At 40.8% G+C, this 14,686-nt stretch overlaps 1 protein-coding gene across 4 annotated transcripts; it reads left to right on the top strand.

The window, feature by feature from the left end:
• The first annotated feature begins 364 nt into the window (after nt 1-364).
• Nucleotides 365-13,605, top strand: LOC118376137 (uncharacterized). 4 transcript variants are annotated; one of them, XR_008115282.1, is made up of 6 exons: nt 365-483; nt 630-10,924; nt 11,498-11,606; nt 12,267-12,593; nt 12,761-12,871; nt 13,236-13,605. XR_008115282.1 is itself a non-coding variant. In XM_052507809.1 (5 exons), exons 2-5 carry the CDS (start codon nt 11,662-11,664, stop codon nt 13,427-13,429), a joined length of 696 nt encoding a protein of 231 aa, XP_052363769.1. In that variant the 5' UTR covers nt 10,348-10,924; nt 11,498-11,661; the 3' UTR covers nt 13,430-13,605. The 4 variants fall into 4 exon arrangements, 2 of the variants coding, with proteins under 2 accessions (XP_052363769.1, XP_035618725.1); XM_052507809.1 differs by lacking the exon at nt 365-483 and having other exon boundaries at nt 10,348-10,924; nt 11,498-11,725; XR_008115286.1 differs by lacking the exon at nt 11,498-11,606 and having other exon boundaries at nt 12,267-12,871.
• The last annotated feature ends 1,081 nt before the right edge of the window (nt 13,606-14,686 follow it).

The following is a 14,686-nucleotide window of genomic DNA, read 5'->3' as shown; positions in this document are numbered from 1 at the left end:
ACTTAGCATGTGTGGCAACCCTTAACATTTAAGGTTCTGCAAATGTAGGCCTATGTGTACAAGCGGCTTAACAGTCATGGAATCATTGAATGCAAACAACAGTTACTGGATTTCATTTAAAGAGTAATTTACACATCCAGTTTGGGATTGTAGAATCAGGGAGACGTTCTCATAAAGGAAGTCGTAAGCCTTGTATGTACTGTATGTGCTTCTGCAGTTGCCACTTTCAGTAGATTAGTGTTGTTGCCTGGTAACCGTGGCCTGAATTTGGTCAGGTGTCCTCATCAGCTATAAATATATGTTGTGTGTAGTGATTTACCATTAATGCTCATAACCTCTCCAAAATGTTACCTCTCTTCTACCCAGGTCTATGTCTACCCATGGTGCTCATTTTAGGGTCAGTGTCAGCTGGTGGTGTCATCCTAGCAGCGATGCTGGTAGGCTGCTGTATTGGGAGGAGAAGGAGAATATTTAACACCACAGGTTAGAACACAGCAGGCGCCCCACCCATAATGTTACCATAGGTTTATCAATGAGGGCTACAGCACAGGGCAGGTGTGTGTGTCACCAATACCTAAGATTTAAACTGTCATTAAATCACTGATTTCACTCTCATCTCACATTGTTAGGTGCAGAACTCAAAGGACTTCAGCCTTCAGAATGAGGAAGGAGGCGATCAAACCTGTCGAAACCTATAACGGAGAGGAGATAGAGGTTGTGGAGGCTGCTGAGGGGAGGACGGCTCATAGTAATGGCTGGAATGGAGTTAATGGAATGGTATCAAATGTGGTTTCCATGTGGTTCATATCATTCCATTGACTCCATTCCAGCCATTAATATGAGCCGTCCTCCCCTCAGCAGCCTCCACTGTTGTCGAGTCATTAGTGGACCTATTGTAGCAGACAGAGGTTATTGATAAGAAACTCGAATGGAAATAACATATTGATTGATTTATTGTGCTCCAACCGGAGACCACATTACATACAGGCAGTTAACCCACTGTTCCTAGGCCGTCATTGAAAATAAGAATTAGTTCTTAACAGACTTGCCTAGTTAAATAAAGGTAAAATAAATAAATAAAATACATTAATACATTATCGAGGATAAAAACACAAAGGCCGGAGTCTTATTTCCATTGGGGTCTTCATTTGGCAGTGAGATGGCAGACACTTTTCATGCACTCAATGCAATTAAAATGAAGAACAGTAGCCATTTACAACCATTTCCAACGATATCCATTTACAACATTTGAGAACAATATCAACAGCACAGAGGTCCCGTTTGAGTCACCTCGTCAAAGAATACCCTTAATCAAATGGACATGTTATTTCTCAGGGATGTTTTTAGTGACACCTTAAAGCAATTCTATGATGCCAGAGATTTCAGGTTAGCCTGGTAAAACTGTCCCATAGAACTGCAGCAGAATCCAGGAAATCGTTTTCCACCATGGAGCTCTTGAATCTACAGGGAACAAAGTTTCCTCTGGTGGAATACTGATTGGTGTCATTTATACGGCTAAAATCATTTTGTTGTCAAACCCCAATTTAAACTGGGTGACTTTAGTTTCCACCACGCCGTTTCAGTTGATCAAAGTGAGATGGTTCAAGATAAATATTAGGTGGAAGTTTCAGAATAATCTTGGCTCTTATTCTGAGAGGTCATAGGATTGTTCTTTATATCTTGGGGGGAACCGCTGTACCAAGAGGCACAACCATAATCAAAATGACACTGCATACCAGTACCTATTTCCTTTGTTCTTTCATTGTATGCATTCATTGACTTCTAATAAGTATTTCTTATGGCATTGGCTTGTTTCTATCAGTTCGATCAGTTCTTTTGCCAGCTATGAATTGGCAGTGGTGTTAAATTACATTAATTACATTCCCTCCATAAATGGAAACTAATTGTATTTTAATACTTTTTTTCCCCCCATGAGAAATAAACAATGAATCTCTATCACTTTTTCAAATGAAGAAGATATTAAACCTCACACTTTTTTGTACGGGTTCCTCTTTTCAGAGAAGAAGTGATATTTAATGTCAAACGTACTGTATATTAGTAATTATATTAGTTAATTTTACTCAAAAAGAAACAACCGGTTCCGTTCAGACAGTTCTCTAAACTACAGACTGGAATAACTCTTAGATGCTCAGACTGTACACAGCCAGATAGAGTGCCTTCGGAAAGTATTCAGACCACTTGACATTCTTACGTTACAGCCTCATTCTAAAAACGTTTTTCCCCTCATCAATCTATACACAATATCCCACAATGACAAAGCAAAAACAGGGTTAGCTAATTTATTAGAAATAAAAAACGGAAATGTGACTTACATGCGTTTTCAGACCCTTTTCAATACTTTGAAGCACCTTTGGCAGTGAATACAGCATTGAGTCATCTTGGGTATGACGCAACAATAAACCCTTCCCCACATCTGTGCTTCGACACAATCCTGTCTCTGAGCTCTTACGGACAATTCCTTCGACCTCATGGCTTGGATTTTGCTCTGACATGCACTGTCAACTGTGGGACCTTATATAGACAGGTGTGTGCCTTTCCAAATCATGTCCAATCAATTGAATTTACCACAGGTAGACTCCAATCAAGTTTAAACAGTATAAACATATCAAGGATGATCGATGGAAACAGGATTCACCTGAACTCAATTTCGAGTCTCATAGCAAAGGTGCTGAATACTTATGTAAATATTTGCGTTTTTTCTTTTTTTTTTAACCTGTTTTCGCTTTGTCATTATGGGGTATTGTGTGTAGATTGCTGAGGATTATTATTATTTTTAAATCCATGTGTGGAACAATTTGGAAAATGACAAGGGGTCTGAATATTTTCTGAAGGCACTGTATAGTCAAGCTATTATAAAGCTTTTCTCCACTTGTTGGAAATGCATTGAGACCAGTTTGCAACCATAAGAAGAGACATGGAGGCTGTATTTGGATTGTTGGTGATGTTAGCAGGAGTGTCTCATGGTACGTTTATTGTTAGAGTTCTTATGCAGTTGTCCTGCTATGAATTGATCATAAGGGAAAAATATGTCTAGGCTAATTCATGAAGTATTTCTGACAATGATTCCACATCACAGTATAATGTTTCTGGACTTCCTGACAGCAGGAACAACAGTGCAGGTTGAGAGCTTCAAGTTCCTTGGCGTCCATATCACCAACAAACTAACATGGTCCAAGCACACCAAGACAGTTTTGAAGAGGGCACAACAAAACCTATTCCCCCTCAGGACACTGAAAAGATTTGGCATCCTCAAAAGGCTTTACAGATTTACAGAGCATCCTGACGGGTTGCATCACTGCCTGTATGGCAGCTACTTGTCCTCCGACCTCTAGGCACTACAGAGGGTAGTGCTTACGGGCCGTTACATCACTGGGCCAAGCTTCCTGCCATCCAGGACCTCTATAATAGGCGGTGTCAGCGGAAGACCCTACAAATTGTCAAAGACTCCAGCCACCCTAGTCATAGACTGTTCTCTCTGCTACCGTGTTTTAGGCAACAACAAAAAAAGGGGCGGATCTACAGGATCGGTGTCCCCCCCATGGGACGTTTGAGCTAACGTAGGCTAATGTGATTAGCATAAGGTTGTAAGTAACAAAAACATTTCCCAGGACATAGACATATCTGATATGGGCAGAAAGCTTAACTTCTTGTTAATCTAACTGCACTGTCCAATTTACAGTAGCTATTACAGTAAAATAATACCATTCTATTGTTTGAGGAGAGTGCACAATTTTGAACATGAAAATGTATTAACCTTTTCATGTGAGTTCCAAATACCTCTAACGGTCGCCCCAGCGAGAGTTGTTTTATGCACGTGATGTCAGAATGCGCTCACTGTTCCAAAATGTGATTATTACGCAACAGGACAGTTTACACGTGCTGCCTGCTAATTATCTGTAGGCTATGTTTCAATATGTCAATTTCAAATCATTTTCTAACAAGTTGTATTTTCTAACAACAGTTTGAATTGAGGTGTGTTCCGCTTCCTCATTAATTCACATTCAGCGTAGCGGACAAAAACTATCCTTTTGATTAGAGCCCCCTGCACTTCACTCATGATTGCGCAGATCAAGTATGCATCTATTTGCGCAGTCTTGCAAGAATTGGACCATTTACTTGCTGGCGCTCGCTTTGCCTTCCTTGTTGTTTATGTTGTTAATAACTTTGGACATGTGTGCGTTCCTATCAAAGTAAGTTCTTTATTTTCTGTATATCGTTTTGTAATTTCTAATGTAGGCGCAAAATGTATGTATGTATGTATGTATGTATGTATGTATGTATGTATGTATGTATGTATACTTGTGACAAATAATGCATTCCGATTCTTACATATATTGTAATGGAGACCTATGATGTGTGTAAAATACTTTTTTGAAGGTTTTATTTTTTAAACTTTATTTTACCTTTGTAGGTAGGCAAGTTGAGAACAAGTTCTCATTTACAACTGTGACCTGGCCAAGATATCAATAAGCAGTTCTACACATACAACAACACAGAGTTACACATGGAGTAAAACAAACATATAGTCAATAATACAGTACAAAAACAAGTCTATATACAATGTGAGCAAATGAGGCCACTGTGGTGAAGTAAATACAATATAGCAATTAAAAACACTGGAATTGTAGATTTGCAGTAGGTGAATGAGCAAAGTAGAAATACTGGGGTGCAAGGGAGCAAAATAGATAAATATAGTAGAGGATGAGGTAATTGTTTGGGCTATTTATAGATGGGCTATGTACAGGTGCAGTGATATGTGAGCTGCTCTGACAGCTGGTGCTTAAAGCTGGTGAGGGAGATAAGTGTTTCCAGTTTCAGAGATTTTTGTAGTTTGTTCCAGTCATTGGCAGCAGAGAGCTGGAAGGAGAGGTGGCCAAAGGAGGAATTGGGGTGACCAGTGAAATACACCTGCTGGAGCGCGTGCTACGGGTGGGTGCTTCTATGGTGACCAGCGAGCTGAAATATGGCGGGACTTTACGTAGCAGGGTCTTGTAGATGACCTGGAAGCAGTGGGTTGGCAACGAGTATGAAGCGAGGGCCAGCCAACGAGAGTGCACAGGTCGCAGTGGTGGGTAGTTAATGGGTCTTTGGTGACTAAATGGATAGCACTGTGATAGACTGCATCCAATTTGTTGAGTAGGGTGTTGGAGGCTATTTTGTAAATGACATCGCCGAAAAGGATCGGTAGGATGGTCAGTTTTACAAGGGTATGTTTGGCAGCATGAGTGAAGGATGCTTTGTTTGCGAAATAGGAAGCCATTTCTAGATTTAACTTTTGATTGGAGATGTTTGATGTGAGTCTGGAAGGAGAGTTTACAGTCTAACCAGACACCTAGGTATTTGTAGTTGTCCACATATTCTAAGTCAGAACCGTCCAGGGTAGTGATGCTGGGCAGGCGGGCAGGTGTAGGCAGCTATCGGTTGAAGAGTATGCATTTAGTTTTACTTGTATTTAAGAGCAGTTGGAGGCTACAGAAGGAGAGTTGTTTTGCATTGAAGCTCGTCTGGAGGGTAGTTAACACAGTGTCCAAAGAAGGGCCAGAAGTATACAGAATGGCGTCGTCTGCCTAGAGGCGGATCAGAGACTCACCTGCCTTCTGAAACATGTGAACATTCATGTGCCTTTATAACAAACTTGTATTCCATCCATAAATACGAATCAAATGTGAATTATGAGACAAGTTGGTTTAGCCACGGAAAATGGAAGGAACCCTCCCACTAATTTTGTCAGAATTAAAGCGTACTGTTAGTTAACTAGCAAATGTAGCTTGCTGGATCGCTCACGTTACGTGTAGTAATATTATTCTTATCAGAAATCCATTTGCATTGCTAGTTATAGCCTAATGTTAGCTAGCTAACATTGAACCTAGTTTTTATTTTAGCTTTAGCTTCCTGTAGATCCATACTATGTTTGTATTGGTAGTAGTATGAGTTGGGATTATGCCGGTTCATTGTTAAACTAGCGAGCTACAGGTTTAAACAAAAGACTTCGTCCAGATGATTACAGGACCCATCAAAGTAGGTGTGTCTGGGGGTGATTAAGGCCATCTATTGTATTTCATGAACATGTGTACACGTGTAGACAATGGTGACCCATCCACTTAGCTAGGTTGTGGCTGGGTGGTAATTATAGCATTTCCTTCACATAACCCATCAATTTAGACAAGTGTGTTGGGTAAGCGTCATCTAATAATGATAAAATATTCATCAAATGTTTTTATCTGGACACTTTCTGTTTTTGATATGGTTACCATGCAAGTAACCATTTCAGTGTGCCGTTTATATCTTCTGTATCCTGTGCATGTGACAAATACACTTAGATTTGATTTGACATAGTGTTTGTTTACCACATGGCTTCACATGTGATTCCTTAAAGAGATGGGTGGGGCTAAGGCTGAAGAGGGTGTTAACGATGCTGAATGGGTGTAGACAAAGAAGAGCTCTTTAGTAGGTGTACCAAAACACTTGAGGGCCATTTTCTCAAAAGTGGGGTTACAAATTGATCAACTTTCAAGGCAGAATACATAATACCGAATCGAAGTGGTCGGTAACAAATGTGTTTTTTTTCAATACACTATATATTCTGTATCAATTGTTTAGCTGGAATTGAATATTCCTATCATGTATAATGTATTTGACTGTGTTATGTGGTTGTCTCACCTAGCTATCTTAAAATGAGTGCACTCACTCTAAATTGCTCTAGATTACTGTATGTCGCTCTGGATAACAGCATCTGCTAAATGGAAGAAAAAAAACGTCAAATGTAAATGTTTTACATAAAAATCTCATATTACTGTATTGAATATCTTCTATATGTTTTATTTATTTATTGAAAATGTAGTTATTTGTTGCATTTGACTGTGTAAAACACAGCAGTACTACCTATTTCTCTGAGTGTGAGGTGGATATATAAGGCATTTTTCACAAAAACATGATTATTTGACTTTCTGAAATAAAACCATAAAGTGAAAGATTTGAAACAAATACATTTCTATCATTGAAAAAACTCATCCTGCCATGATTAGATAGTGAAAAAACACACCAATCTCTTTCATAAGTTTACATTTACCAACATTTCTGAAAATGGATATACAGTGGGGAGAATAAGTATTTGATACCTGCCGATTTTGCAGGTTTTCCTAGAGGTCTGTAATGTTTTTAAATCATAGGTGCAATTCAATTGTGAGAGACGGAATCTAAAACAAAAATCCAGAAAATCCCATTGTATGATTTTTAAGTAATTATTTTGCATTTTATTGCATGACATAAGTATTTGATCACCTACCAACCAGTAAGAATTCTGGCTCTCACAGACCTGTTGTCACGACTTCTGCCGAAGTCGTTGCCTCTCCTTGTTCGGGAGGTGCTCGGCGTTCGACGTCACCGGTCTTCTAGCCATCATTGATCCATTTTTCATTTTCCATTGGTTTTGTCTTGTCTTCCCACACACCTGTTTTCAATCCCATTCATTACCTGTTGTGTATTTAACCCTCTGATTCCCGTCATGTCTTTGTCAGAGATTGTTTATTGTCAGTGTAGTGTTGTTTGTTGTATAGGTGCGCGTCGGGTCTTCGTACCCATATTTTGTTTATGTTCTTTTCCTGTTTAGTGTTATGGAGCATGTTACTAGGACATTATTAAAATACTCCATTTTACACTCCATTTGACTCTCCTGCGCCTGACTTCCCTGCCACCTATACACATATGCCTGACAGAATCTCTGACCATACAATATGAAGTCAGCAGGAGAGGACACTATGCTCATGGAGCTGGAGGAACGCGTTCAGGAACAAGCGAGGGAGCTTGACTGTATAAGCTCCGTCATGAATCGCATTGTCCAGAATATGGATCGCTGGGAGAGACAGGGAGTTTCTCCAGCGCCACCACCACCACAACCGGAATCTCCCTTGAACGTTTTGTCCTCTTCGGAATCGAAGATCCATTTATCCCTACCCACGGGATACAACGGAGATACTGCCGGCTGCCAGGGTTTCCTCCTTAAGCTGAACTTATATCTAGCCACGGCCTCCCCAGTACCATCTGACCGTGAGAAGAGTTACGCCCTCGTCTCATGCCCCACCGGGAAAGCCCTGGAATGGGCCAGCGCTGTTGTGTAGAAGGGAGGATGCGGCGTTGGACCATTTTGAGGAGTTCACCCGCCAATTCCGGATAGTATTCGATCATCCACCTGAAGGCAAAGCAGTGGGGGAGCTCCTCTATTATCTGAGGCAGGAGACGAGGAGTGCACAGGAGTTTGCTTTGGAGTTTAGGACCTTGGCTGCCGGCGCTGGATGGAGTGATAGGGTCCTGATCGACCATTACCGTTGTAGTCTACGCGAGGACGTCCGTCGGGAGCTGGCCTGTAGAGACACCACCCTCACCTTCGACCAGCTGGTGGACATGTCCATCAAGCTGGACAACATGCTGGCTACTCGTGGACGTCTAGATCGGGGTCTGGTTGTTCCATCCTCCCGCACCCTCTCTCCCGAACCAATGGAATTGGGAGGGATGGTGCGCAGGCAGACCGGAGGGGGTTCTCGCTAGAGCACCATTCATGGTCGCAGAGGGCACACTGCTGGTCGGTGCCGGGTTGGTTCCTCTGGGAATAGAGAAGGCAGGCAGGGCATTCTGGCATCACCCCAGGTGAGTAGGCACCATTTTCATCCTGAGCCCTCTGCTGCACTAATGTTTGTCTCGGTCTCTTTTCCTGATTTTTCTATGCATTCCCAGTATAAGGCGCTAGAAGATTCAGGTGCGGCTGGGAATTTCATTAATAAAAGTCTAGCTCATAGTTTAGGGATCCCTATTGTTCCTGTGGATATGCCTTTCCCTATTCATGCCTTAGATAGTCGACCATTAGGGTCAGGGTTTATCAGGGAGGTAACCGCACCTTTGTGTATGATAACGCAGGAGGGTCACAAGGAGAAGATGAGTCTTTTCCTTATTGATTCTCCTGCGTATTCTGTGGTGCTAGGCCTACCCTGGTTATCTTGCCATAACCCCACTGTTTCTTGGCCACAGAGGGCTCTCACAGGGTGGTCGCAAGAATGCTCAGGTAGGTGTTTAGGGGTTTCCGTTGGTGCTACTACGGTGGAAAGTCCAGACCAGGTCTCCACCGTGCGCATTCCCCCCGAATATGCCGATTTGGCTCTCGCCTTCTGTAAGCGCATGTCCAGGCCCGTCTGAAGTTTGCCAATGACCATCTGGATGATCCAGAGGAGGAATGGGAGAAGGTCATGTGGTCTGATGAGACAAAAATATGTATTTTTGGTCTAAATTCCACTCGCCGTGTTAGGAGGAAGAAGAAGGATGAGTACGACCCCAAGAACACCATCCCAACCGTAAAGCTTGGAGGTGGAAACATCATTCTTTGGTGATGCTTTTCTGCAAAGGGGACAGGACGACTGCACCGTATTGAGAGGAGGATGGATGGGGCCATGTATCGCGAGATCTTGGCCAACAACCTCCTTCCCTCAGTAAGAGCATTAAAGATGGGTCGTGGCTGGGTCTTCCAGCATGACAACGACCCGAAACACACAACCAGGGCATCTAAGGAGTGGCTCCGTAAGAAGCATCTCAAGGTCCTGGAGTGGCCTAGCCAGTCTCCAGACCTGAACCCAATAGAACATCTTTGGAGGGAGCTGAAAGTCCATATTGCCCAGCGACAGCCCCGAAACCTGAAGGATCTGGAGAAGGTCTGTATGGAGGAGTGGGCCAAAATCCCTGCTGCTGTGTGTGCAAACCTGGTCAAGAACTACAGGAGACGTATGATCTCTGTAATTGCAAACAAAGGTTTCTGTACCAAATATTAAGTTCTGCTTTTCTGATGTATCAAATACTTATGTCATGCAATAAAATGCAAATTAATTGCTTAAAAATCATACAATGTGATTTTCTGTATTTTCTTTTTAGATTCCGTCTCTCACAGTTGAAGTGTACCTATGATAAAAATTACAGACCTCTACATGCTTTGTAAGTAGGAAAACCTGCAAAATTGGCGGTGTATCAAATACTTGTTCTCCCCACTGTATAGCGTTTTTGAATGAAACTCTTCATAACATTTCACAAACAAAAAGTTTATTTTAATACACTCTCACTTTGATTTTCTATGGAAAACCTTCACTCCCTACATGCGGGAACCATGAGAGGGCTCACAGTGAACACATGACCTGTGTGGTGTAACAGTGTTTCTCAACCATTATTTCAACTTGCACTTGACAACTGACTTGAGTTTGTGTCAGAGAAACACCGTAACAGACACAGCTAATAAAAGGGCATAGTGTTTCTCTAAATAACTTACAGTATAAGACTGAAACAAAGTTCTCACAGTGTAAATCTGGTGTGATCATTTATTTTGGATCACATTAAATCTTATCTCTTGAGAGATCTCTTGTTCGCTTAAGTATATACGGGGTGGCAGGTAGCCTAGTGGTTAGAGCGTTGTAATAGTAACTGAAAGGTTACAACATCGAATCCCCGAAGCTGACAAGGTAAAAAGCTGTTGTTCTGCCACTGAACAAGGCAGTTAACGCACTGTTCCTAGCCCATCATTGAAAATAAGAATTTGTTCTGAACTGGCTTGCCTAGTTAAATAAAGGTAGAAATAAATGTATCTTATCCTATATACTGAAATGTTTATGCATCGGTGAAATGAAGAAGTGAGATTATGGTTGTGTTCAAACATTTCCTTCCCCATCCCTGAAATGACACAATCATTTACATGTTTTATTCAAATAGCCTAGTGACATTCTGATTTATAACGTGGACGGTAGTTTGTTGTTTGTAATCCAAGTTTGGGACTTCAATAAGGGAACCTATAGTTGCCACATCAGTAGATGCCTATTATAAAGGAACATGTTTATGATGTTTGGACTTCTGATTATGTCAGCAGAATCCTCTTATGGTAAGATACCCTTTTTTTCTATACTGAGATATATATCTGTTTGTCTATGGAGGTCATGCAAATGAAAACAACAACAACAACCCAGTGTTATAAATGGTGTTGTAACTGAATAATTACAGCAGCATGCAACACTCTATTATGAAGAGAAAAGTAACAGTCTCAAATCAATGCCACTTATGTAGGATCATAGAGCATTGCAATTTATACTGAACAAAAATATAGACCTAACACGTAAAGTGTTGGTCCTATTTTTCATGAGCTGAAATAAAAGATCCCATGCACAAAAAGCTTATTTCTCAACATTTGTGCACAAATTTGTTTACATTGCTGTTAGGGAGCATTTCTCATTTGCCAAGATAATCCATCCATCTGACAGATGTGACCTATCAAGAAACTGATTCAACACCATGATCATTACACAGATGCACCTTGTGCTGGGGACCATAAAAGGCCACTTTTGTCACACAACACAATGCCACAGATGTTTCAAGTTTTGAGGGAGCATGCAATTGGCAAGCTAACTGAAAGAATGTCCACTCAAGCTTTTTAATTTCTCTACCAACGTCGTTTTAGAGAATTTAGCAGTTCATCCAACCGCCCTCACAACCGCAGACCACGCGTAACCATGCCCGCCCAGGACATCCACATCCGGCTTCTTTACCTGTGGGATTGTCTGAGTAGGGTGAGGATGGAGCTCAGGAGTTTGTTTGTAATAACATCCCTTTTGTGGGGATTTTATGCTGATTGGCTGGTTTCCTTCTATGAACTTTAACTCAGTAAAATCTTTGAAATGGTTGCATGGTGAGTTCATATTTTCATTCAGTATAAATTGATGGTTAATTATTTTAAAAGACAAGCACAAGAAAATGATTTACTGGTCAAAAGATCAGTTCGGGCTATCATAATGTCACAAAGTGAATTAAGTGATAATTCCCGAGAAGAAGGTGTTTGGAGGATATATTGGCACGGGTGTTAGTCTCGAGACAAAGTCGAGGGCCGGCATACCGTGCCAATATATCCTCCAAACACCGGCTTCACAGGAATTATCACATTTATACAATGGGTTGCCAACATATTCAAATATTGATGACATATTTGAATTAAAAACATTAATGAGACAGTTGATTGCACAGTCAGATGGAACAGAGTGAAATAGGCATTTTAACGTCATAGATTTAGCCAGTGGTAACTTGTGTAATAGGCACCTGCTGGGATGCGGTTTTAAACAATCAGCATTCAGGATTAGACCCACCAGTTGGATAAATGGTATTGATAAAGTTGTAGCAAAGGATTTACACTTATTATCACTATCAACAAAACAGCTATTTTTTTCTATCCTCAGGCATGGTGACCTCCTGTAATGCTACACAGAACATGTCGTGTTACGGAGCTCTGGGAGGAACTGTTTATCTCCAGCTGATGAATGATGCCACAGGATCCGAACTCACATTCAAAAAAGACCCCACTGGTGCACAAACAGTGATATTCAAAATAAAACAAAACAAAATTGTCCATGAATTCATTAAAGCCAGATCAGAGTTCTTTATCAATAATGGAACATTAAAAATAAATAGCACAGAGAGGAGTGATTCTGCTGAATATTCTTTAGAAATCTTCAAGTCAGATGGACTTTACTTGGACACGAGAGTAGTACAACTGATAATTGGAGGTGAGGAGCTAAAAAACACATCTATTTGCCAAATAAGAATATTCCATAGAAGCCAAAGGCAATTTATCTTGAACGCTTGAACGTTGTCATGCATGATTTGTGTTGGACTGTGTCAAACCCCCCACCCACCACCCACCACCACTATTTCCCCTCACCATATCATGCAGGAGGATCTTATGGCACTGCCATAGGATCACTAGTAGCTGTGGTCCTGGTCCTTGCAGTGGTGGTGGGAGCTTACTGTATTCGCAAGAGGAGGACCCCTCCACAGGCATCAGGTCAGTAATGTGACAGCCTAACAATCTAACACATCTAAAAAACGTCAAAGATAAACATCCACACCACTGATTACAACACTCAGTCAGCTCATGTGACTGTTGTTTCAGTGTTGTGGCTCAATTTAGAATTTCTTTAGGTTGTTGTCCCTACATTGAATTAGTGTAGGCCTAGATACATTTCGATAGGCCTATTTCCAGATCTACAGATCGGTCAAGTGCATGTGAAGGAGGTGAATGGATGCTATTTCTAAATCTGCAAATCAACATTAGAGCATATGTGGGTTGCTTCCATACCTCAAATGTTAAATGTCAACAAATGATCTGTGCAATACCCCCCCAAACTAATGTCAACATCTCCACACAGATGCTGTTGAGAGTCCAGAACTGGAATGTGATGACATCACGATTCTAAAGAAGAGGGAGAAACAGAGAGAGGTTCCAGAGGAGGTGGTGTATGGACAGATTGTAGTGCTGGAGGGTGCCAGACCAAACACGGAGAGAGACAGACCTGAGGGGCAGGAGGAGACTTTGTATGCTGGAATACAGCTTGGCCAATGAGAGCTGCATGTTTGAAGGGTTGGTCTTTAGAAGTGGTACTGAAGCCTTGCTTCTCCATTTGTTACTGTAACGAATTGGATTAACTTTCCCATATTACTGTTTATATTTCATGCCATTCAATGCTGAGGGTTTTGTACATTATTTACCTAAATAAATATCCCAACAAATGGACTGTCTACAGTTGTCATAGTCTCTCTGTTACTGATTTAATGTTTTATTTATCGATGCATAATTATTTTATTTTTTTACAAACTCTCAACAAGGTTATTGTGCAGTAGTAAAAGTTGTCATTCACTGCAGAAGTTTGTGATTGAAAGGATTGCCCACTAGTGTGTCCTTCATGGAAGAATGGTTCCTTTTTTTGGTTATTTTCTTAATTTGCTTCTAATAAACAAACCCAATTCATCACGGTTTGAGCTCCCAGGAATTGCTATATAAATGCAGTCCATAATGATTTATTGTTATTTTGTCCAACTGCAACCCAAAAGGAATCAGTTACAACCGGTCGATGCCATCGATGAGTCACAAACAACCATTTGGGAAACATTATAAATTTGGTCCTCTCTGTTTCACATTTCTCCTCTTAAATCGCCTTTCTTTCTTTCTTTCTTTCTTTCTTTCTTTCTTTCTTTCTTTCTTTCTTTCTTTCTTTCTTTCTTTCTTTCTCATTCATTAAGTTTTTTGTAATGTCACAATCTTAAATGGACTGATATAGACGACTAATTGTGAAGAAGAAGGTACTTTGTTAATGTCAGTGATGAACAGCTTGTTCAGTATGTTAGAGCTGACCTCTTCCCTGACAAAACAAACGAGGTGTCATTTTCTCAGGCCGAATATTTCTTTACACTCAAAAGTACACTCTTAGAGGTGAATTCCATGTAGAACCCTCCGTGGAAAGGGGACAGCCGAAGAACACTTACTGTAAGTTCTAGATATAAACTTTTTTTCTTAGAGTGTATTCTCACATCACTTTTTAACAACTTATCTGATATTACACATCAAGAGACATGAATTTAAGTTCCTCTTTCCTCTGAGAACTTAGAAAATCAGCTCAGAATACAGTACAGTATTGCTTCATTTGTTAACTTGCACTGTGTTGTGAAGAGACATGAGGCTTTGTTTGGACTGTTGGTGATGTTAGCAGGAGTATCTCATGATAAGACGTTTCTTTGTGTCGATTTCCTTGTTTTACACATGATGTAAAGTGCCTTGTTTGTATCATGCAGAAAGTGAACCACTTGATCAAAGTTGTTTGTG

The sequence above is a fragment of the Oncorhynchus keta genome, chromosome 4 (assembly GCF_023373465.1).
Source record: "Oncorhynchus keta strain PuntledgeMale-10-30-2019 chromosome 4, Oket_V2, whole genome shotgun sequence".
Lineage (NCBI taxonomy): Eukaryota > Metazoa > Chordata > Actinopteri > Salmoniformes > Salmonidae > Oncorhynchus > Oncorhynchus keta.
This window is presented reverse-complemented; position numbering and strand designations above follow the sequence as displayed.